Raw genomic sequence first — 17,437 nt, 5'->3', positions numbered from 1 at the left:
TTCTTGGGATTCGACCCACAGAGAGAGAACTGCTCCTTAAAGTAACTAACTTTAACTTTTGCAAGATCACGGTCGAACTAGTGCCTGAACTTGTTTTTAATTATCATTTACTTTATGGGGGCATGTTTGTTTACAATACACTGGAAATATTTTTTTAAAGTCCAAGTGTCTCTGACATCCACCCCCTCAAGCTGATTCTAGTCCATTTTACAGAGGCCAGTTCATGAAGGAAGGCTTGCTCATTAAAGTTTTTTAGCAAGCATCTATGACAAATCAGGACAGGTCGTTTCATTGAGCAGCCATTACGAACACAGGTTGTAAAACAGTGATTACTCAGGTCATTACAGAAAACACCAGTCTAATACCTATCAGTATTATTTGTGAGGATAACATCGAGGAGAGTAGCCCTTTCTGGGTGTTTAGAGTCGTATCTTGTGGGATTGGTAATAATCTGAGGAAGATTGAGGGAGTCCCATTGCTTTAGGACTTGTTCAGGTGGTTTAAGCATGTCCCAGTTTAGGTCACCTAGCAGGACACATTCAGACTTAGTGTAAGGGGCCACAAGAGAGCTTAGTGCAGGTAGGGTACAGGCCGGTGCTGATGGAGGACGATAGAGAACTGCTACTTTATATTTGTTGTTGGGGTGGGATTGGTGTAGATTGTGGGGGTCTGTGGGTGGTTTTTGACCAATTCTTTGTATTCCTCATGTCTTACTCATTGTTAGAAAAACGTTTTGTCCAAATTGGATGTTAGGTAATGTATTAATTGAACATTATATGAATCCTATCAATTAAAATCTGAGATCAAATTATGTTTGAACAAAATAATGTTGCAGGAATGCTAATCTTATCTCGTTCTAACTACAGAAACAATTTAAAAGAAATCTGATATGGTGGGTGTCATGGCTTGCTAAAATGACATGGAAACACACACACAAACAAAATCAGAGAGAGAGAGACAGACACTGCATCTGTTCCCAGAGCTGCTTTGTTCTCTCTCAGAAGAACATTCATCCATCCACCCCCATTCTCTCTTTACCTACCTGCCTGCTTGGCTAAGAGGTGATGGGGATAATAAAATAGCAAGGCGGTGTTACATAAGTATAATACCGAATATAGCCAGAGGGGAAACAGCCTACCTTAATCATCACCACTGATTGGGTTTGCTGGGACGCTCACGACAAGGACATGACAGGCTGTTGTTAGAATCCCAATGGACATTCTGCTTTCTGTTTGGGCTTCTGTTAAAGATAGAGGAACCGACAGCCTAGTAAGGAGGTTCCGGAGTACTTAATCTGTATAGCCTAGATCAGGTGCAAAAATAGGTGATATTTATTTACAGTGCAGGTAATAGAGAAGACTGGATCCAGAGATGTAGCCTATTTATAAAATAGCAAAAATTATTAAAAATAGTTGTTGACGATAAAAAAAAACATGCAATATTACTAGTGCTGATAGATTACTTTAATAAAATATTTGTGTTACTTGATGACTTTATTTCATTCCAAGTCATCATCTCCTCTCTATAGAGCTGCTGCTTTTTTTACTACTTTTATGACTTTTATGACTATCAGTCACTTAGATCATGTATTTTCAGGTAGAGATGCCTCACAAAACATCTGCTTTCTATCCCTCTCGCGCGTTCTCTCTTGTGTCTGTCGACAAAGTCTCAATGTCTGCTCCACACAGACCAGACAGGTAAGCGGGTGCACAATGGGTTATGGTAATTGTAGTAAATTACCACATTTTCTGAGCTAAACTATGTAGAATATTGGCCTGTTGGAAACCACAAGTCCCTAATACATCATACTGTTCGGCTTTATCTGATTTATCTCTACAGAAACTGAGCATCGAGCACACAGGAGAAGAAAAAAAACGAACAAAATGGGAATTCAATTAATTGAACTGACATCATTTAATTAGTTATTTATAAAACGAAAAATAACTGATATTTCGGTTAATCGCTCAGCTCTAAATATTATAGAGGACAAAGGCAAAAGCACCTCAAAAATAAGGTAAATCGCCCATAAACTCACGCCTCTAAGTGGCAGAGCTGTATACCTGCACAAGTAGCTCTTTATGAATGAGGAGAATGGCATTCTTAAAGGACCTTCCCTAACCTGGCATAAACCATTTTACGTTGTTTCAAGTTTTAATGTCACATGCACAAGTACTGTGAAATTCCTTTCTTGCTAACTCAAATCCCAACAATGCAATAATTAATAACAATGTAATACTGGAAAAAAAACACGAGAAATAAGAAGAAATATGAACACAGGAAGTAAGTAAGCATACTATATACAGGGTCAGTTCCAATATCATGTTTACAATATGCAGGGACACTGGAATGATGGAGGTAGATATGTATAGGGGTAAGGAGACAGGGATACTGGAGTGATGGAGGTAGATATGTATAGGGGTAAGGTGACAGGGATACTGGAGTGATGGGGGTAGATATGTATAGGGGTAAGGTGACAGGGATACTGGAGTGGTGGAGGTAGATACACTATATATACAGAAATGTGTGGACACCCCTTAAAATTTGTGGATTCAGCTAGTTCAGCCACACCCGTTGCTGACAGGTGTATAATATCGAGCACACAGCCATGCAATCTCAATAGACAAACATTGTCAGTAGAATGGCCTTACTGAAGAGCTCACTGACTTTCCATGTGGCACAGTCATACAGTAGGATGCCACCTTTCCAACAAGTCAGTTTGTCAAATTTCTGTCCTGTTACAGTTACCCCGGTCAACTGTAAGTACTGTAATTGTGAAGTGGAAATGTGGTAGGTGGTAGGCCACACAAGCTCAAAGAACGGGACTACCGAGTGCTGAAGCATATAGTGTGAAAAAATTGTCTGTCCTGGCGTGTCATTTTTTATCTATATCCTAAAAAATATTGCAGTTTTGAAACTACAATAAAAGTGCAGTAATTGCTGTCGACTGGTATTTTGGATGCAGTAATTTCAGAATAACTGCAGTGTACTGTAGTTGAAATGCAGTAATACTACACTATAACTGCAATTAGATTGCACTCTAACTGCAGTTATACCGCACTCTGACTGCAATCTTTTTTCATAAGGGACGTTGCAATAAAAAATGTTTGATTTGACTAGCGACAGGGGTTATGAGCCTGAGACTATGGTGAATTCCAGGACAGTAGGATTCCCTGAGATAGGTTCGGCTCAAGCTGTTTGATTGGCGTTTGGTACCAACGGTTATTTCTTTTATACGGTCCCGGGGAGAGTTGGAGGAAGAACTCCCAATACAGTTTCCTTCTGTTTGTCACGTCTCTGCGTCTCATTCCTAGGATTTCGTCAGTGAATAGGTACGGCCTTTCACAGTTAATTATCCTAACCTGCTACGTTAATTCTCCTATCCTGCTACGTTAATTCTCCTATCCTGCTACGTTAATTCTCCTATCCTGCTACGTTAATTCTCCTATCCTGCTACGTTCATTCTCCTAACCTGCTATGTTAGTTCTCCTAACCTGCTACTTTAGTTCTCCTAACCCGTTACGTAACAAACCATCCATCCCGACAAACCATCAGTCTCTCCACACAGGGTATGACCCATGAAAACGCATTAAGAAACAAAAAAACATCACTCAATCAAAACAGTCTCATTATTACACACCTTTATAACACGATTCCCACATGGCTATATTTCAATGATACAGCTTAAGGAAGAGATGCAAACACCTGTTCTAATTAGCTATCTAGCATCTCCGAACACCTGTGTGTGGAACATTGTCAGGACAGTGGATGCTTGGCACAGTTGTTGTGGCACAGCACTTGAAATTAATGTTGCTGTCAGACACATAGTCAGACATTAGTCTGGAATGCTGTGAAAATAGGTCATCTGTGGATGCTAGAGACATGGAGGGTCCCCTTAGCTTGGCTCTAGCTGCGCTGAGCACCCCTACCCCTCGCTCGCTCTCTTTGGCTGGAATCTGGCTGTATTAATGTCTGCTTGGTGTTGAAAGGGACAGGTCGCTCTAATTCTGATGAATGGTCATCCCAGGGAAGAGGGGCAGAGCGAAGGAGAGACATTGAGAAAGAAGATACGGTTTAATTTGTGTCAGGGCTCTCCGTAAACTCATTAATCATCTCAGCTCTCTGTGATCTAGTCCTCTTCCTGGCCGCTGTTTCAACAGGATCTCCCACAATGCACCGCTTCAGTGCTCCCCAGTAGCCACAACTCACCACATTACCTCCTGTTTCACACAACCCTCATCTATTGCACACACACACACACACACACACACACACACACACACACACACACACACACACACACACACACACACACACACACACACACACACGACAGTGTATCTATCTCACCTCCCTAAAGAAGGCCTGGATAGTTGGATAAAACAATAGCTCTCAGGGATGATAATGTGTAGGGTACTCTCCACTAGTGTTTCTGTATTCATGCATTCCATCATCTGCCAGACTGTGGGCTGCTATGGCCAATCCACATCCAGTGTACCCTGTCTTGGTCCATGGTAATTCTCCTGTGGAGAAGTGGCCTTTCAACGTCATACCATTGGTACAGTACATCATAATATTGCACATATACATCAAACAGGTACACGTATACACACACACACACAAAACACACAAACATTTCTGTTATGATTATAAAGAATTGACCAGTGGTGTTAATGCACAGTAGCAGTGATCCTGGTCCGTCACATAAATGGTAATGTGTGAATTAATGGTGTAGGGAAAGCATTGACTGTGTTTAAGGCCTATCAGTGCTTTATGGCTGGCTCACAGCCCCCTAACGTGTGTGTACTGCTTTAAATGCTAACTCCATTAGCTAGGCAGCTCGTTCTGATGCGATGGGCCATCCTTTCTCTAAGGCTTTAATTCAATACCTTGTATAATCCTGCGTCTGTAATGCACCAAATGTCCTAATGTGGTGAGGCCTTGCTCAGTCATGCCTGCGCAAGATTGATTTCAGTTGGGCCACTTATCTGTGGTAGACTGGCTGTGTCTGAGTGGATTGTGGGCCGCTAACAGCCAATACCAGCGTTCAGAGAGGTATATTAATACACTGGGAAATGGAGGGAAAACATATGCAGGGCCATACTCTCGGTCTCTCTCACTATCACTAATCTCTCTCTCCATGACTTGGACGGACTTGCTGATTGATTGAAGCCTTGCTCTAACTTGTTGTGTGTCTGTTTTCCACAGTGGGAGGAGGTGAGTGGCTACGATGAGAACCTCAACACCATCAGGACCTACCAGGTGTGTAACGTGTTCGAGCCCAGCCAGAACAACTGGCTCCTCACCACCTTCATCGACAGACGAGGGGCTCAGCGTGTTTATGTGGAGATGCGTTTCACCGTACGTGACTGCAGCTCCATCCCTAGTGTCCCCGGCTCATGTAAGGAGACTTTCAACCTCTACTACTACGAGACAGACTCGGTCATCGCCACCACCAAGGGAACCTCCTTCTGGATGGAAGCTCCCTACCTGAAGGTGGACACCATCGCGGCCGACGAGAGTTTCTCCCAAGTGGACTTCGGCGGACGATTGATGAAGGTCAACACGGAGGTGCGGAGCTTTGGCCCTCTCTCCCGTAATGGGTTCTACTTGGCCTTCCAGGACTACGGGGCCTGCATGTCCCTGCTGTCAGTACGTGTCTTCCATAAGAAATGCCCTAGCGTGGTGCAGAATTTCGCCATCTTCCCAGAGACGATGACGGGCGCCGAGAGCACCTCACTGGTCATTGCCAGAGGCACGTGCATCGCTAATTCAGAGGAGGTGGACGTGCCCATCAAGCTGTACTGCAATGGAGATGGGGAGTGGATGGTTCCCATCGGGAGCTGCACCTGCAAGGCTGGCTTTGAGCCGGATAACGGCAATGTCTGTAGAGGTGAGATCAGTTCTCCTCAGTCATAATAACCCCTATCACGCTTTGTGTTACTGTGTCTTACTGTCCTATTGGAAATTTGAAGGCATTGTGTCTCACTGTGGAAACAGTGGTGATGATAGACAAAGTAAGGAGCAGAAAATATTTTGTTTTGTCTGGCAATCACTGCTGTCAGGGGATAGCTATGTGGGCGGCCAGACAATCAAAGACTGTACTGAGGGAAGACTGATTTGACCAGCAGCAGGCATATAATTTGAAAAGTTCATAATTTTAATAATTATTTCACATCAAGGAACCCGAAAGGGGAACGTTTTGTCTAGCACCAGTCAGAAGCACGGGGGGGGGGGGGGGGATTTATCATGCTGAGATAGCTCTGATTGTATATTATTTGGGAAAAATGGTTTTAAATGTTGGTTATTCAATAGAGTAATTTGATTATCATGCCAACAAAGTTATTAAGTTAGGTTTTCCATAAACTTTTTCTGATAGGTTTAGCTCTTTGGATTTTCCACTGCAGTATCTACAGTAAGCTACCTGCATGGCATGTTTTCCTCCCCCAGCACTATGTTCAGATGTTATCTTTGTCTCATGGAAGGAGAATGTGTTCCATTCTGATGTTACTTACAGTAGTGACCTCATTCAGGACACACTCACACACTCTTTTTGACTCCTACTGTATATTCTCTCACTGATGGTCAGTCTGCCTGTATAGAGACCAGGTAAGATTGATCGGCAGCCATATGCGCTGATCAATAATATAGATATTAAACCTTTCCTCCTAATATGGAGTCGAGCCTGTTTCACAGATGACCTAGTGGAGTCCTTGACTGGAGAGTCGTTGACTTCGTTCTGCCTCTGAGGTGAGCATTTAGATCAGTCAAAGAGTGGTACAGCAAGAGCTGATTACTGTACTGACGGTAACATAGGTATGTGTCATCTAATAGTGAAGACATGTTTATGAAAGTGTCACTATGTCTATGAGAGTGGATGTATGTCACAATAAAGGATCAGATTCATAATTGAAAAAAGAAGTGTAGCCACTGGAATGTTTTCATAAGCTTGTCAGTGACAGATTCTAAAGATGTTTATTTGGGTTACTGTGACATGGTGCTGCTCTAAAAGCAAGACTTGGCCCTGCTCTGCAGTGTTTTATTAGCAGCCTGATCCCTTTATGTCTGGGATTGGTTCTGAGGATACTTTTTTCAGTCCATCTGCTCATATGCTCAATCATGTATCAGTATGTTAGCATTACCTACATGAAATATCTCTCTGATGTTTAGTTATTTGTCAGAAAGTTGAGACATTTTAGATTTTTGTCACTGCCTACTGCTGGGGATATGCGACTGTGAGTAGTCCAACACATTGGAAAGGCCTTGGAGTGCTTCATGAAAGTCTCATTTATCATTACAAAAAGAAGCCTTGTGAATCCAGCCCCAGAAGTGTTAATAAAGATGGGATGACAGCTCATCAACACCTTGTGGCTGGCCAGAGAATAGGATAGGAGAGCTACTGCTTGCTGGAGAGATGTGGTGAGTTGAAGTCCGGCTAACCGTCTAGGTCTCCAGTTGCTCTCCATACAAGATCCAACCCAGCCCAACCTCGGGGCTTCCTGATGGTGTAGTGATAACTGCCGGCTTACTGTTGAAACCCCCACATCATAGTGCAAAAAGAAACTGCCACCTGCCACCGGTATCCACACCTGCCAATCATTGGACCATAGTGGCACTCTTGAGAAAATCTCTGTGTGAATAACAAATTGTATGAGGAATGAGATGATGAAGGGGGAGAATAGTATAGAAAGAGAGGGAGGAGAAGAGGGACGGAGATAGAGGGAGAGAGAGAAGTAGGGGCAGAGCAGAGAGAAAGAAGGAGAACAAGACAGACATACAGAGAGAAAGCTAATGGTGAATGCTACAGTAAATACGCGTGTTGGCCCTGTGCTGACACGTGGCCTCCACCAAGCTTGCAACTGTCAGGTATTTAATAAGAATTTCATAGATCAGCTCAGCGCTCAGCAGCATAATTAATCATGGAAATTGGCTCTGCTTGTCAGATTAAAAAGGCTAGTGCCCTCTGCCTCGCCACATCATATTAGAATCTATTTTTTCTTGTCCTCCTACGTTCTTTCCCATATTTTTTTCTTATTCTATCCTTTTCCTAAAAGGTCCTTTTGCTCCATCTTCTCACGGTATCCAATCATTTCTTTCGATCAAGTCTTTAATCCATTTTGTTCTCACACCCTTTTACATCTCCCACCTCCCTTTATCTATGCAACTGGGGTGAGGGGGATGGAGGTGGTGGGGGGTGCACATGTGTATATGTCTTTGAATGATATTAAGTGTTCTTATTACATGTTAATTGGCCAAGTAGGTTCAACCCAGATCACTTCGCTACAGGCTTAAATTCACCTCATATCTATTCAATGCACACGATTGGAGAAAGAATGAGAGCAGAGAAGGAGAAAAAAACAGTAAAGAAGAGTGGTCAAGGCCGCCCGCTATGGTCGGTCTGACTGAATATATTACACAGGAGAGATCATGAGAGAGGCCATAGACTCAGAATATAAATGCGGTGACTTATATTCAGTTCCTTTGTTCAATGACAGTAGATACTTTGCGCCACAGGGGCACTATAAAGTATAGATTCTGCAGAGTACAAATTCTATATAAATCAGTCAGGTTTCACATTGATGGGTGATTATTTGCTGTGGAAGTGTTCTTAAATTGTTCCAAAGGGTCTACACAGTGGCTGGTGACATTAGCAGAAACTATTGTAATGTTGAATTTGTCAAGTTGAAAGTGTCAAGTAACCTAGTGTTCCACATCCTGTGTGACTGTTTGCCTCATCGGTATAGCACACATTCATTATTCATTAGATGGGTAGCGAACTCTCGTCTCACTACTGTGCACTATTTCAATGGCCAGTTCCCTTGATGTCTGACTCACTCCATAGCCCCTTTTTAAGCCATCCCAGAATGCACCTCTCTCTTGCACCAGAGGCACCATACTACTGCTTCTGCATATAGATACAAGGCAAGGACAGAATGAAGAGGTGCACCAGGTCTCTCTGGCTTCCAGACACATTAGCATTAATATTTCAAATATTCAAATAACGTTATTTAACATGCAGTAGGCTGAAGCAGATGATGCTAGATTCACTGGCAACTTGATTGACTGCTCATACTCAAACTTATCAGGGGTTGTTATTTATGCAAGATGCCTGATTTATCAGCTGGCAGGGCTGGCACAGGTGGGCACACTGGCACCCTTGCCTGCTGTGGAGGGGACAGGACAGGGGACACAGAGAGAGGGCAAAGCCACTCAAGGGGCTGAGGGCAGTTTGTCACTGTCACAGACAGAGACACACACTTCATTTGGCATTCTGCAGCAACCTCCTCAGAGCCTGGTCTCCAAATGGAACACAGAATTGGATGGCGCCACTCGATATTCCTCTCACTCACTCTTACTCTATGGAGAGGGAATCTGTAGGCATAGCACCACCGAAGGTGATAGTCTGGGAGGTCTGGTGGAGAATGGGGCTATGCCATTTATAAGTCCTGAGGGAAGATTAAGGTCAAATAGGGACAAGAGAATGAGAGAGAGATGAGGGTGTAAGGGAGAGAAAATACAGTGCCTTCAGAAAGTATTCACAACCCTTTACTTTTTCCACATTTTGTTGTGTTAAAAAGTGGGATTAAAATGGGTTACATTTTTTGTCAAAGATTTATACAAAATACTCTAATGTCAAAGTGGGAAAAAAATCTTACATTTGTAAAACATTCATGAAACATTAAACACTATCTTGATTAGACAAATATTCAACCTCCTGAGTCAATACATGTTAGAATAATCTCTGGTAGTGATGTGAGTCAGTCCAGTCACACCTGAATTGTGCAACATTTGCCTATGATTCTTTTCAAAATTCTTCAAGCTCTGTCAAATTGGTTATACATCATTGATAAACAACCATTTTCAAGACTTTCCATAGATTTATAAGTAGATTTGGCCTTATGTTTTAGGTTACTGTTTTGCTGAAAGGTGAATTCCCATTGTCTGGTGGAATGCAGACTGAACCTGTTTTTCCTCTAGGATTCTGCCTGTGCTTAGCTCCATTCTGTAAATGATTTATCCTGAAAACTCCCCAGTCCTTAACGATTACAAGCATACCCATAAGTGAAATTGGCGCTGACAGAGGTCTGCCTCGCTTCTTCCTCTTAGGAAACTTGGCAGTATTTTTTTTGAATGTATTATTTCTTACATTGTTAGCCCAGAATTGTTTTTGTGTTATTACATACAGCCGGAAAGAACTATTGGATATCAGAGCAGCGGTAACTCACCAGCACTACCAGCATCACGACCAGGAATACGACTTTCCTGAAGCAGATCCTTTGTTCGCACCCACCAGGGCAACTGAACTGATTCCAGAAGCCGACCCTGTCAAGTTGTAGAATGAAAGTAGACAAGTGCAGGAATACGTAATAAGGGTTTTATTTTCTCCACCCAAACAAGATGCGAGGTGTAAACCTCTAAATAATACACGGGACGAGACCCGTAAAACAAGTGCACAATAATACGTAGCATGGAAGCCGATACAACAGCACAGGTGCTCACAGGACCAACAGACATGCTAACAATAACAGACAAGGACAATGGGGAACGGAGGGCACATATATACACATACTAATCAGGGGGAATGGGAACCAGGTGTGCGTAATGAGACAAGACAGTCCGGGGTTGTTAGTAATGAATCCAGTTCAGTGACACCTAGAGGGCCGGTGACGTAGACCTCCGGAGCTGGTGAATGGAATGAGCAGCAGTACTGGAAGGATCCGTGACAGACCCAAAACAACAACGGCGATGGAGAGGTACTCGGAGTGATCTTCTAGTCCGATTTAGGAGGCGCACACACCACCCACTTTATCCGAGTATATCACTCGCTAATGTTCAGTCTCTGGATAATAAAGTTGACGAGCTCAGGGCAAGGGTTTCTTTCCAGAGAGACATCAGGGATTGTAACATACTGCTTCACGGAAACATGGCTCTCTCGGGATATACTGTCCGAATCGGTCCAGCCAGCTGGATTCTCAGTTCATCGCACAGACCGAAATAAATATCTCTTCGGGAAGAAGGCCGCGTTTCATGATTAAGGAGAAGTTTATCTAAAGTTCCATGTATAATAGTTGTATCTATTATCAATGTTTATTATGAGTATTTCTGTGAATTGATGTGGCTCTCTGCAAAATCACAGCATGTTTGGGAACTACCGAACATAACACGCCAATGTATAAATATTAACTTTATCGAACAAAACATACATGTGTTGTGTAACATGAAGTCCTATTAGTATCATCTGATGAAGATCATCAAAGGTTAGTGATTAATTTAATATATATTTCTGCTTTTTGTGACAACTCTCTTTGGCTGGAAAAATTGGCTGTGATTTTCTGTGACTTGGTGACCTAACATAATCGTTTGTGGAGCTTTCACTGTAAAGCCTTTTTGAAATCAGACACTGTGGCTGGATTAATGAGAATTGTATCTTTAAAATGGTGCCTAATACTTGAATGTTTGAGAAATTTGATTTATGAGATTTCTGTTGTTTGAATTTGGCGCCCTGCAATTTCACTGGCTGTTGGCGAGGGGTTCCGCAAGCGGAAGGAACCCCGTTCTCAGACAGGTTAATGTACCATAGTACACGTCGGTCGGGAGCTCCCCCGGGGCAGTCCCGTTACTTTTCTTATATACGGCTATACAAAAAAGTCATAAAAGCATGATTTACATGATTCTTTATTCATCATTAACTTTGGTTTCTGCACGTGACTGACCAATACCTCACAAGGCTTCTTCTCTCCAAACTGAGACCTTGAAACTGAGATACCCTTTTTGGTTCACATACAGCAATGTTCTGGGCGTACTGCCAAATTACTTATACTGATAGTGAGGATTCCTCCATGCACGATCAATTAGTCACTTCCATGAACCTATCTTATTGGTTATTATGAAAGCAGCATTGATCTGATACACAAACATACAATTTTCCCTCACACAGGCTTCCTTCTTTTCACTCTGTCAATGAGGTTAGTAGAGTAACTACAATGTTGTTGATCCATCCCCCGTTTTTTCCTATCACAGCCATTAAACTTAAACTTCAATTAAACTTCAACTGTAAACTTCAACTGTTCACCATTGGCCTCATGGTGAAGTCCCTGAGTGGTTTCCTTCCTCTCCAATCAACTGAGTTAGGAAGGATGTCTGTATCCTTGTAGGTACTGGGTGTTTTGGTACACCATCCAAAGTGTAATTAATAACTTTACCATGCTCAAAGGGATATTCAATGTCTGTTTTTTACCAATCTAGTAATAGATGCCCCTCTTTACGAGGCATTGTAAAACCTCCATGGTCTGTGGTTGAGTCTGTGTTTTGAAATGTACTGGTTGACTGAGAGACCTTACAGATAATTGTATGTGTGGGGTACAGAGATGAGGTAGTCATTAAACAATTGTTAAACACTTATTGCATACAGAGTGAGTCCATGCCACTTATGTGACTTGTTAAGCAAACGTTTACTCCTAAACTTATTCAGGCTTGCCATGACAGAGGTTGAACATTTATTGACTCAAATTTTGAAGAACAATTCCACTTTGACATTATGGGGTATTGTGTTTAGGCCAATGACAATAACATCTGAATGAAATCCATTTTAAATTCAGGCTGTAACACAACAAAATGTGGAAAAAGGGGTGTGAATACTTTTTGAAGGCATTGTAAGTGTGCCTTTGTTTCAGTTTGCATGTGATAAAGAGCGACTTGGTATTTGCATGAATCAGACCTGGGTTCAAATGCTATTTAGGGTATTTCAATTACTTTCAAAGACATTTGTAAGTAAGTATTTGGATATTTCTGATTTGGAAACATAGTTGAATATTGGAATGTATTTGGAAAATACACCTGGAAAATATATATTGTTATTGATTTCTATATACATTTTTATGGGGTTGGCTGCTTTTCCTTCCCTCTGCGGTCCAACTCATCCCAAGCCATCTCAATTGGGTTGAGGTCGGGTGATTGTGGAGGCCAGGTCATCTGATGCATCACTCCCCTACGTCACTGTAAAAAATGATTTATTGTTTCAACTTATTATTTCCAGTGATCTAGTTGCATGGGATTTTTCAAGCTCAGAGTACTTTAAATTTCACGTTATCCTAGCTTTTATTACATTTATTTTGACTAACATTAGGCGGTTAATTTGATGTTTGTTAATTTCATTTGATATTATTTGAATAATTTTCAATTTTTTATGTTAACAACAAATGTGGAGTTCTAATAACTAAAGCTACATTATTGTTGACAAATAATAGACAGTAGACCGTATACAAAAATAGACAAATAATAGAAATCCACTGCATTTCAGTATAACCAACCATTTTTAGTTGAACTAATTTCAGATTTTGTTAAGTCAACTTTCAGTTAAGTTATTGTAACTAGTAATACAGTTATCATAACTACATTTAAAGTTTACATAACATGTCACGTTATCCTTGCTTAGACCATTTTGTTAAGTGCTCTGAACTTGAAAAAGGCCACGCAACTAGATGACTGGAAATAACAAGTTGAAACCAACTTAAAGCTAGAGTTAACTGAACTAAAGCCAGTTACTTCAATGTATAAAAGAGTTAACCATTTGCCACTATAACTTACTATTCTGAGTTGAATCTTTTTCCTATATTGTTATGTCAACTTTTAATAAAGTTATCATAACTAGTAACACAGTTAAGATAACTACATTTAAAGTCTACATAACAAAATTGTGACATGTAATGTACTCTGAGCTTGAACAAGGCCATGTAACTAGATAACTGGAAATAAAAGTTGAACAACATTAAAGTGTGAATTATCTAAAGCCACATTTAAGAGTTAACCGTTTACAATTATTGTTCATTCAACATGCACTTAAGTCAAGCCTACTTCATATTGAGTTATTGTAACAGAGTTCTCAACCTGTTTGGCTGGTGGTGCTACACTGTGGCTACGAGCAAGTCAAGCAGGCCACACATAAATAACTAAACTATTAATGACATAACAGACAAGCTTGCCACAGCCTGCAAATTGAGAACCACTGTTCTAACTCAACAAAATGACATTGACAAATAAAACATGTAAACTTAATATAAACCAGTATGTACAGTTTAACAAAGTTCAGATTTAGTAAAGCTTATCTTCATTTTAAAATGACTATATTTACAATGATTGATTTACTATCAAGAGTACATTGATTGATTCAACAACTTACATTGAAATCAATGAATTCCGTCTAGCTTTTAATGACAACTTAATAGTCCTATTGTGTATTTCAGAACATTTATTACACTATGTATTAACAAACAAATACATTTGTTCCCTAGAATGCATTTTGATTGTCATGAAAAAAAATATCTAACAATGCATATTTTTAGATGCTTGTCTTTGGGTCCATTTAAACGGGCAGCCAAATTCTGCTGTCACTAATTGGTATTTTATCCGAACAGCTAAGAATTTTTTTTCTAAACATAAATTTTTTGTCAATTTTTTTTTAATCCTCTGTCCAATAAACCCAAACATATCTGTAAATGGCACCATTGAAACATGGTTTTATGGCACGGTAAATAAAACTTCAAACACTGATCAAAGACAACCTTCAGAATGGTTTCTAAGACAAGTTGGTGTCGAGTGTGAATTTATTTTCTAACCTGCTGTAAACATTTTCAGAATGCACTGTAGTTAATGGGAAGAGATGATAGCAAGTCAATGGTCTCTAACAAAAGACGGTTGTAGTTTTGTAGACTGAAGGTCACACGTTAAAATAGGGTAACTTAAGTCTTCCCAAAACTGAGATTTGTAAGATTTAGGCAAATAACAGCATCATTGTCTGAGGAATTAACTCAACTACTGCGAGTAAAACATAAACACAGCAAATAGTTGTCTTAACAAAGAAGACGGTTCTTCAGCCCATGCACTTTTGCTGTTCAGTTTTCTGCACCACTCTTCAAGAACATTTTCTGAACTACCTCGAAAGTGTACCTCAAACATTTTGGGTAATCCATGTTCAGACAATAAAGAAGCTCAATCAAAGTGGCAAAGGCATTTAGGACATTGTGAAGCTCATGTACCTGCTCTTCTATCACAAGGGCAACGTCCACATTGTCAGCTAGCATTGGGTCATCTGCTGCAGCTCCATCCACAACGACAAGGATACCGAATTTTCACTCCGTGGGGGACTTCTTCAGAATCCTTTGTCTTCTGAAAAACAGAACAAAAATAGGCAAAGATTAGAGGCATTGCCCTACAAAACATCCTCCAATACAATGTTTCTGTGACACTGTCTGCAAATGTACTGTTGCTTATTGATGCAGGCAAGTGATGTGGCAGGTAGACTAGTGGTCATGAGCATTGTGCCAGTAAACAAGCATGGTCCTTAAGCACGTCAGTCAACCATGATTTCTCCCAGGTCTAGATAGAATGCATTCTTAGTTGAGGTAAAACATGGTCTGTTCTTTTTCCATTTGTAAAAAACTATTGATTGTCGACTATAGCGCCGCGAAGGGCCATGGTCATCCAACACTGAAAATGAGGGGGGAAACCATGTAAAGCCTCATCTATCATTTAGTGCTGTTTTGTTAATCAGCTCTTTCTACAACATTCATTATATTAAAGGTCCACTGTGTAGAATTCCACCTCTACTACTTTCTTTTTAAATGACCAGCTTACAAAAGCTGTAAACTATATTTCTGGATATTTAAAAAATATAACAAGTTATTTCGATAGAACAATGATTCCCAACAATAAGCAATTCATTTGTTAGACAAAAGCACAGCCTAAAATACAAAGTTTATATGAAGACGGACCGGCGCAAGCCCACTGACGAACAATGCTGAAGCAAAACTGATTGCAATTCCTGTTCAAATGCCAAAGTCAGAACTGCATGGTGTAGGGATTAATTGTCCTGTCAAAATCGCTTTTTATATTTAAATAACAAGAAATTGTTTTTACAGCTTTTGTATAGAATTTAGAATTCCTCACAGTGCCCCTTCAAATCTGTTAATTGTCTAACAATAGGGAATTTGACATTGTCACGGTCGTCAAATGGAGGAGACCAAGGCGCGGCGTGGTAAGCGTGCATACTTCTTTAATAAAGAAAGAACACTGAACAAACTATACAAAACGAACCGTGAAGCTAATATGGCTAGTGCAGACAGGCAACTAAACATAGATTAAGATCCCACAAAATACCCAAGGAATATGGCTACCTAAATATGGTCCCCAATCAGACAACGATTAATAGCTGCCTCTGATTGAGAACCAATCTAGGCAACCATAGACATATAAACACCTAGACTTACAAAAACCCCTAGACAATACAAAAACTAAACAAACCACCCTCGTCACACCCTGACCTAAGAAAAATAATAAAGAAGATAAAGATAACTAAGGTCAGGGCGTGACAGACATACTGTATCACTAAGGGTACTGCAGTATTGCGTGCTGCCATACACCAGGGATGTGTGATACATTCAAATACGGTAAAACTTGAGCATACTTACATTTCACAACCATCGACAATAGCTATCAATAGTTGTTTACATGGTAGTTAGGTATTATCACCCAAACCTAGTATTGTGTTTAATGCATGGTCCTGATTTTTGCTTTGCAGTCTAAGATAAAGATTTTGTTTCTTCTGGACAAAAAGCATGCTAAATCATAATTCTCAACTGAATGTCTAGCAAGGGAGAAAGGTTGAGTGAAAGTAAAACAAATAAAACATTTCTGAAAGAGATGTCCTTATATACACTGTAGTTGGTTCACATTTGATTGGCCCTGTGTGTTATAATCACTTCAGATTTTTTTTAACCTTTATTTACCTTGGCAAGTCAGTTAAAGAACAAATTCTTATTTTCAATGACGGCCTAGGAACAGTGGGTTAACTGCCTGTTCAGGGGCAGAACGACAGATTTGTACCTTGTCAGTTCAGGGATTTGAACTTGCAACCTTTCAATTACTAGTCCAATGCTCTAACCACTAGGCTACCCTGCCGCCCCATGGTGACATGGTGACAGACATTCAACTTGACTCCATTGAACGTTACAGTGCATCATGATTTCACTCTCTGGGAGAAAGCATAAGGTTATGTTGTACGGTTGTATACCTCATATGTCTTCAAATATGTTGGGTCTTCTCGCAGGAAGTATGGCAAGCCACGGAGCACAGCCGCTCTCTTCCTTTGATTGGAACTCTAACAACAAAAGCACAATTGACTGTTTTACGACATTATTAATGTGATTTTCAATGATAAGGTCTCATCCCCAATATTGATGTGTATTTAAAAAAGTAGCAATTATCACATAATAACTGTATCAATATTAATAGTCTTTGTCAAGACTGTCCTTCAGGTGTTTGAGCTCCATCCCTCCACCACTCTTGGCCCGGTAGAATTCAAGGAGCTTGGAAAGATGACTGTCCAGGCCTTCATAACATGTCTTCTTGAGGTCCACAGACACCAGTCTCATGAACTCCAGAG

General features: G+C 40.6%; 1 protein-coding gene across 2 annotated transcripts in view; it reads left to right on the top strand.

Annotated features, from left to right (window-relative positions):
- Nucleotides 1–17,437, top strand: part of LOC109902599 (ephrin type-B receptor 1) — a 205,239-nt gene that overhangs the window by 76,992 nt on the left and 110,810 nt on the right. For both annotated transcript variants that reach the window (XM_031786034.1, XM_020499081.2), the window contains exon 3: nucleotides 5,206–5,890. In XM_031786034.1, coding sequence (XP_031641894.1) covers nucleotides 5,206–5,890 — 685 coding nt within the window. The remainder of the gene's footprint in view (nucleotides 1–5,205; nucleotides 5,891–17,437) is intronic.

Source organism: Oncorhynchus kisutch, linkage group LG13, assembly GCF_002021735.2.
Source record: "Oncorhynchus kisutch isolate 150728-3 linkage group LG13, Okis_V2, whole genome shotgun sequence".
NCBI classification, from domain to species: Eukaryota; Metazoa; Chordata; class Actinopteri; order Salmoniformes; family Salmonidae; genus Oncorhynchus; species Oncorhynchus kisutch.
The sequence above is the reverse complement of the archived record's forward strand: the minus strand, read 5'-3'. Positions and strand labels throughout refer to the sequence as shown.